Source organism: Vigna unguiculata, chromosome 5 (assembly GCF_037176805.1).
Source record: "Vigna unguiculata cultivar grain cowpea cultivar isolate G323 ecotype 2 chromosome 5, ASM3717680v1, whole genome shotgun sequence".
NCBI lineage: Eukaryota > Viridiplantae > Streptophyta > Magnoliopsida > Fabales > Fabaceae > Vigna > Vigna unguiculata.
In genome coordinates, this window is record NC_140796.1 from 12,806,072 (window position 1) to 12,814,842 (window position 8,771).

General features: G+C 31.7%; 1 protein-coding gene across 1 annotated transcript; it reads right to left on the reverse strand.

Annotated features, from left to right (window-relative positions):
• Positions 1-4,902: 4,902 nt before the first annotated feature.
• LOC114185787 (oxysterol-binding protein-related protein 3A-like) lies at positions 4,903-8,560 on the reverse strand. Its single transcript, XM_028073703.2, has 10 exons — positions 8,274-8,560; positions 7,740-7,833; positions 7,151-7,267; positions 6,966-7,038; positions 6,769-6,887; positions 6,422-6,543; positions 6,018-6,194; positions 5,734-5,878; positions 5,479-5,657; positions 4,903-5,377 (listed from the first exon to the last, which is right to left on the reverse strand). Exons 1-10 carry the CDS (start codon positions 8,384-8,386, stop codon positions 5,131-5,133), a joined length of 1,386 nt encoding a protein of 461 aa, XP_027929504.1. The 5' UTR covers positions 8,387-8,560; the 3' UTR covers positions 4,903-5,130.
• Between the last annotated feature and the right edge of the window lie 211 nt (positions 8,561-8,771).

An 8,771-nucleotide genomic window follows, 5' to 3' on the forward strand; every position in this document is an offset into this window, starting at 1 on the left:
CAGAATAGAAGATTTATCTATATTTTTAATATCTCCTAAAGATATTAATAGAAATGATCCATGAGTCAATCTTTAGAAGATCAACCAATAATATCCCGAACAACTCTCACTAAGCAAGTTCCTCTTCTGCTAATGCAACAGGTACATATGAAAGAAAAATATGAAAGGAGTGAGGTCTTTATAAGCCTTGAATATCGATCTTAATAAACTCATCAAACAATGCAAACACCGGGGGCCTAGATTTGGACCTACAACCATAAAACTTGATCTTGTTTTACCAGACATATGGATCCATATTCCACTTCTGATGATCCATTATGAACATCAAAAGTTAATTTGGGAAGTGATTAGGTAGTTGAGTATTTCTCATAAAACATTGGTACAATCATAATTATTTCTTTCTCGAGAATATTAGCCATTCATCGGCTCACAAAAGAGATATATACTCACTACCTAACCTTGGTGATGCCAAGCAGGTATCAGATAGTCCCAAGTTTGGCCTATGAATATCCTAGTCCAGTGCGCTATTCTGAACTATCCAGATATTCACCTACTTGGTAAAACTTCCTTAGACCCCACCATGGTCCCTGCCTTTCATCCCGCAGTGTACCAAACTATGACTTCCAAAATATAAACACTGGTTTAATCTCAACTTATTGAAACCATACTTAACGCTTACTTAATTGACATACTCTTGGATATTTTCAAAGGTCATAAAATGTGATGACTATCAAATCATGTCATTGTATAAACTATACACAAAGAATATAAAACAACGATAAAATGTACATACAATTTTCTTCTATCTAAGCTTACTGAATAAAATAATATTTACTTTCACTTCACATTTATTTTTATTTTTTAATTATAAAATAATGATAAAATAAGAATCAAAGCAAGAACTTTAAATAAATAATTAGATAAGTATTATAACATTATAAATAAATATAATAACAAAAATATAAATTAAACGGGACCAGTGCGTAACTAGAGATATATTAATTGAAATAAATAAACAGGACCAGTGCATAACTGGAGATGTATTAATTGAAATAAATAAACAGGACCAGTGTATAATTGAAGGTAAATAAAATAAAATAAATAAATAGGACCAGTGCGTAATAGAATAATATATGAGTCAAAATAAATAAAAGATTAATATAAAACCCATGAGTTTATCAAGATTAATATAAAAAGAGCTTAACCTCAGTCCCCCTTACCTTATTGATTGAAGGGCAAACTCACTGATAATATTTGAACAGGACTAGGATCTCTTTGAATCTTTACTCTAAACTTTCTTACCCTATTTTCTCTTTCTCTTTCTATTTCTCTCTCTCCTTTTCTTTCTTTCTTTCTTTCCTTGTTACTTTTTTTCCTTCACGTGACTTCTTCATTCATATATATATATATATATATATATATATATATATATATATATATATATATATATAAAAGAAAGTCATGTGCTTATTTAGATTTTTCTTTCAAAACTATCATTACCTACATTAATGAAGAGATAATGCTTATCTCTTCATCTTATCTTCTTTTTATTTTATTTTTCTTTTTATTTTCTTTTCTTTTTATCTTCTTATTTCTTCTTCTTCTTCTTTTTCTTTTTCTTTTCTATATTTTTTTTATCTCTTTTACAAGATTCTTCATATTTATTTTTTTTACACACACTTATTTAATTAAAATACTTTTACCTAATATATATATATATATATATATTATTTTTTTGTTTTGTTTTTATTGTTATTTTCAATAAGTAAAAACTACATCATGATAAAATATATTTTTAATGTTTAAACTACATCATAATAAAATACAAAACATTAGTAAAAATAGAATATTTTCTAAGTGTTTTATTTAAAATAAATAATACAGTTTATTAAAAATAGGGATGTTACACAAGCCTCTTATGTGTGTGTAATAAAATTGTACCTTTTAGAGAAGATAATCGTACCAGAACCAACAAATCTACTAAACTGCAAAGTTTTACATGGAGATCGGTATCAAGCTGTATATATCTCCATTGGGAAAGGAGGGACATACCATATAAGTTTTTTGTCGATTTTCCCTTTTCTCTTTTGCAATATACAATCCTTTTTGCAAAAACAAAAATAAGTTAAATTAAACAGTTATGTATAAAATCTTTGTTTGAACATTTTGTTTTTTCCATTAGAATAATGTTAAAATTTTAGTTATTGTTGGTATATGTTGTACAAAAGTTTAGCATTTTTAGATGAGGTAATTGAATCAAAAAATCACCAAAGCGATCTCTCTTGGTAGTTTGTTCATAGAAAAGTTGAATGTTTCTATCCATGTTTATCTGTGTGAGTATTAATTGGTCTAAAGAAAGATTAATACTTTACCGAATTGCATGCACACATCTAATAATTGTTCATTTTGTAAACACCTATAAAGACAAGGACAATAAAAATGAAGATTGTAAGAATGAAGCTAGTAAGGGTTCAACAAAAAAAAATTAGGGCCACAACTGGTTTTCCTTTTTTAATTTGCGGTAAGCCTGAACATATATAAAGAAGAAATGTACCAAATATCATGCTTGACATACAAAGAATGGTATGTTTCTTATTTTGGTCTATTCTGAGGTCAATTTAGCTTTAATACCTCAAAACACTCAGTGGTTAGATTTTGGTAACACCATTAATATTAGGGTTTCAAGGAATGTTGCTTGAGCTACCAAAAGTTGATTAATATTGAAAGATAGATCTATGTTGGAGATGGAAAATCGAATGAGGTGGGAGCTATAGGACATTTTAGATTATTATTATTATTGTTGTTGTTGTTATTGTTATTATTATTATTAAGCACTAAATTTTATTTGGATTTAAAAGACACTTTTGTTGTACCATCATTTAGACAAATATTTGGTTTCAATTTCTTATTTGGACAAATATGATTATTTGTGTTCATTTAGAATCCAGTTATTGTTGAAACTGGTTCACTTTTGGCTTATGTTAATCTATAGTTGCTTGACATTGTAATTGCCTATAGTGAATCCTTTAATGCACAATCACGTGGTACTAAGCGTAAAATTGGCAATACTAACTCACAGGCGTTATGGTATAGGCTCCTATGTCACATCTCTAAAAATAGAGATGACCGACTTGTGTCAAATGAGATATTGGATTCCATTAACTTCACAAACTTTGATGTTTGTGTTGAATGCATTAAAGACAAACAGGCCAAAACAAAGAAATTAGGTGCATATAGAACTACAAACAAGCATCTTAGGATTGATACATATAGACATTTGTGGTCCATTTCCTAGACTTTTGTGGAATGGTCAATATAATTTTATACAATTCATAGAAGATTACTATAGATGTATGGAAAGGTATTAAAGATTGCAACTTACATTCTAAATAGAGTTCTAACCTAGGAAGCTGTTGAACACCTTATGAGGTTTGGGTTGATTGAAAGCCTAGTTTGAATCATTTTCGTGTATGGGGATGTCTAGCTTCAGTAAGACCTTTTAAACCAAATAAAAAATAAATTGAACTCTCGACAATAAACAATTATTTTAGTGATTATTCTGAAAAGTGTAGAGGCTTTAAATTTTATGATCCCAAATTGAAGACAATTTTTGGGACATAAACTACCACATTTTTTTGAAAATATTGAGTTTGGGATGAACAACAAGATTAAAGACTTTGTCTATTGATAACAGTTCTAGAACCAATTCATACAATTGCTTTCGATAAAGCAAGTTTGAAACCTTACAAAATATTTCTATTCAGGATAATTTTTTTGTTTGTGAAGAACAAACTCAAGATAAAACTCGAGATCCTCAAGAACCTATGTTATGATCCAATATCTTTAAGGAGATCTATAAGAGAAATGAAAAGTTCTATTCCAAATGATTACGTGATGTTTCTCCAAGAACACAAGAAAAACAATTGAATGATAGAAAATGACTCAATCAACTTCTATCAAGCCGTACAAGATTCCAACTCAAAAAAGTGGAATGAAGCAATGAATAAAGAATGTAACAAGGTTTGAAAACTCGTCACATTACTAGAAGACACAAAATCCATTGGTTGCAAATGAATATTTAAAATCAAACGAGATTCCAAAGGTGATATTTTACAATAAGAATAGTTATAAAGATTAAGTAAATGTTAATAAATAGAGTAAGAATTAATAGATAAAATATATTGAATGCCACATCGTTTTACTCTTTTTTGTTTTAAAAAATGCAAGTGATTTAAAAAACAAAATAGGGAAATAAGGGATACATTTAGCATCCCAACCGGTAACAATCGTCTAGTGTTCCTGGATATATTTAGATTAAGGGCAAATAAAATACAAAGTGAAAAGTGAGAAAACCAAATTAAACAAATTAGGGTAATGATATTTTGACCCGCTTTTTTATCTATTTTTAATTCACTACTCCAATCACCTTTAAATTATTACATCACACCACTAGAAAAAATAAAAATAGATAACTAAAAGACGATTAGAATGATAAATTAAAAGTGAGTGAAAAAAAATTGATCAAAATATCATTATCTAACAAATTAATATATTCTAAATGTAAGGATCAATTTTGACTCTATAAAAATCACGGGTGAAATAATACCAAGAGTAATTACCCTAATTTCTAATGCCAAAAGTACGAAAAATATCTTCACATCTATTTCCTTCCATGTATTGTCACATTTGCGATACATGTTTTTAGAAACTGATTTAGTGATGAAATTTTTTTCAATTTAGACATAAAAAAAAAGGTCGAAATACCAATTTCAATATCAGTCAATTGAAATATATAAAAAATTATTTAAATAAAATAAATTTTGCCTGTACAAGCAACATAGCTTCAAGGTTTATCAAGCATGAAAAAATAGCATTTCAGTCCCAAATTCAAGAAAAGAAAAGGAAAATTAAGGGTGCTTATCCAATTTCTCTACTAAAATTTATCCATGAATAGTGGACTGATGATTACAAAGCTCCTATTCATTAATCAAACGGTACTACAATATCTAGTATAACAAAACAACCCCAAAAGCAAAACCAAATTTCAAGCATTCAAATCATGATACATTACAATCTCAAAAACAATATGGTACTTAAAAAAAAATAGAAAGAATTCCACAAGGAAGCTTATCATTCAGCAGCTTCCAAATTATCATATTGCCAAGGGTTGAAATCTGGTCTGCTATCAGGTTCATCAATGCACTCAGAAGTATCTACAGCAGCACGATGTTGAGTATATTTACCATTGTATTGGTACACTTCCAATTCACCCCAAGGTGTTGTAGTTATTTCATCTGTCAAATCAAACCATCTTGGTGTGAATTTATGGTTCTTGGCCTCTCGGTTTCTCTTCTCAGCTCTTTGCCTCTCCTCCAAACTGATAAACAAGTTTAAGCACATGCAAGGTAAGAAATTAGGATCTCTGAGGTCCTTATAGAAAACATTACAAATTTTAAAACTTTTGTTCGTCTTTGTTACCTGCTCTTCTCATAACCAGATGTGGATAGATCACCCTTCTCAAGGGCCATTCTATCAGGACGAAGACGAGAATCAGATGCCAACAACTTCTTGGGAGCAGTGTCAAAGCTATTAATCTTATGCGCAAAATGTGTGTATTGAAATTTGTCCTTCTTAGGGGCATCTGCAACTCTCCAAACCTGTGCAGAGTGGAGCAACATCATTTAGAAAAAAAGAGATGCATTAAACTTCACTGTAGAAGGTTGAATAACGAACCTCTTTCAGATCAGTGCCTGGAAGTGGTTCTCCTTCTAAGTCACAAACTTGGTAACTCATAAACTCGTTCCATTTTCCAGTCATCAGTATCTTGGGCTCGTCAGCAGAATTATACACGTATCCATCCACTTCATACCTACCCGCACTGTAAATGCAAAAATCTTTTCAAGTTAGATAATGTGTGACAGCAGCAGCGAAGAAGTTATGGAATAAAAACATGGTATGATGAGCAAGTAATAGGTTAAAAGTGAAGATTTAATGGCAAGAGAAAGTAGTCATCATACCCAAACCAACCACATGGTTGAAAATACAGCACCACTTTGTCCCCTGTGGTCAGATTTGTCAAGATCATCTCTCCAGGTGAATCAATCCACGTTCTCCCGAAAATCAAGTTGCTAACTTTTGTAGGAGGAGGCACCAAATCAAGAACCACACCATCTTTTTTTAGGGTAACACGTGTTCTGCATCCATGTAAAAGTATGTTACAAATGACTACAATGTAAGAAAGAAAAATGTTCACTAATGAAGTTAGTTGCCGTAGACTTATGGCATACAAAAAAAAACTACACAATAAATTGAGGTAATAAACTGATATGAAACATCCTTTGACATAAGATTCAGTGAAGAATCCAATTCCACAAATATAAGTAAAAAGGAAGATATGTGAAAAATGGTAGAGAAGTATCACCTTCCGAGAGGATATACATCAACTGAGTTGCCCAGAAATTTGGTTTTCAATTTCGATGTCACATCATAAGTGAAATGTTCATTTTCAGCATGCCCAGCACTCATTGGGGGGTGATGGCTGACCTGCAGCAGTTTAATTTTACATGTACTCACAAGTCAGAACCATACTTAATACAGAAGCTTCACAAAGTAACTGAAAATTTTGAATACTCCTATTACAATATGCATATCAAGGAGGCCATGCCTTACCCCCACCCCGCAAAATGAAATAGGAAGAGGCATACAAAATTTGTTGGTTCAGCATTTTGTTTGAAGAACTGACAAAAATAAACAGAAACTTAAATGCACCTGCTCTGCTATAAATGTTATGTCACCATGGTTAACCATTTCGTAAGTTTCACCAAGAATTGGATTGAATGGCTTCCATGTTCTCTGATATGCATAGTAGACAGATATGAAGAATGATGCTGCAAAAATCAATTGTAAGCTCATATTCCATGCAATGTATACAGAAATAACAGAGACAGGGTGAAAGTAATCCGTACAAGCATATACAAGTCTCATGTATGGATCCTCAGTCTTGTCTGCCATATCCAACAGGTAAGAGTACTCCATAAGCTGTGAAATTTATTGCAATCAATGAAATTGAACCAGCAGGAAACTTGCTAAAATATGATTTGTGTCAACGTAGTAGCAACGAAATACAGCAATGTATACAAATGACTCATACCTCAGCCATTTTCTGCAGCATTGTCATTGGCTCAAAAATGATAACCGGGAGTGTCACCATTGATGTGATATCGGACCCAACATACTTTTGCATCATTTTCCAGTAACTATCTCTCTCCTGTAAAGTAAAGGACATAACATCCAGAGATGACAAAACTACAAAAGGGTGGAAAAAATCTCCAAAGTTCATTTTGAGATAAAAACAGACTCATTCAGATAATTAAAATGCAATTGGTTTACACTGCATATTATCTGTCAACAATGCCAATAAGAAGCTCACCCTAACATGCAAACTAGACCACATATGTTTGCTAAAGCGGAAAACATCACGGTCAATAAGTCCATTCTCATCTCTCTTTTAGAAAAAAGATGACAAGCAGCAATTTGATCAATAAACCTAGATTCAGTTAACTTCAGTTTTTATAAAGGAATAAGTCCATGCATGATAAATTTTCTTTGACTCAGATATGTTTTCATCCCCTAACTGTCTCCATATTTTGTTTAGACAGTATGTGTGCAAGCTAGTGATCTTTACTTTTTTTTCACTTCATCATGCAAATTCAAACACAGAAATAGAATAAGTGGTATACCTCTTGTTTCCAACGTCCCTTCTTTGCTTCTTCTTCAGCATCTTCAGTCCCTCCTTCTGGGTTAATAACCTCCAGTCCCTCATAGGCCATCATACTGAATAATGGTGTCAACAAAAAAAAAAAAAAACTTATTAGACCATGAAATCGAATCAGGCAGCTAGAAGCAACAACAGCCAAATCAAGAACATATTAAACCGAAAGATAAACTCGAATGCACAATTCTGAACTAGATCAGAATATATTAAAACAATCAATAATCTCTTGCATCAATCCATGCATCCATAAGTGTGAAACATCCGTAAGCTAAAACACAACAGTGATATCATAATAAATTCAACAACCCAACAATCAAAAATTAATTAAGAAAGATGATCTTCCAAAGCAAGCATCTCTTGCATCTAGCAGTGTTAAAATGTTCAATAAAAGGATAAATCAATTATCTTGAGACACCCCAGATGAACGAATTACAGAAAAACACCATCAAAACAGAGAAATTCAACAACTTCAAAAATCCAGACTCCAAAGGATTCATACCCATTAACGGATTTGGACATAGCACTGCCAAAATTGGACAAACTGGAAGCAATAGAAGCAAAAAAGCCTCCACCACCAGAAGCAGCAGCTTGCTTAGGATCATTTGGAGCCATGGTAAAAATTGAATCAAAGAAAGAAACCCAATTGAGAGAAGAGAAGATTGTTGGAGAAAGAAATAGTAGCAAACCCGATCTACTGAGACAAATAAAAAAGGGTATGCTGCACTTAAATGTGGTTTATTTATGAAAAGAAGGAATAGTGAATAATGAATATTTAAAAAACAATAGTAATATTATTATAATATGTAGAGAACAGCAAAGAAAGCAGTGATTTTGGTTGGCGGTTCTCGAATTTGAAAAGTCCAACCAGACCGAATGGAAAGTGGGGGGATGTTTCTTCGTTGAAGTGAGAACAGAATACAAATCAAAGAAGAGTTTGTTCAGCACGCGCCTATAGAGCGCGTGCGAGTGATGGATTAAGTTGAGTTCAGAAAATCCA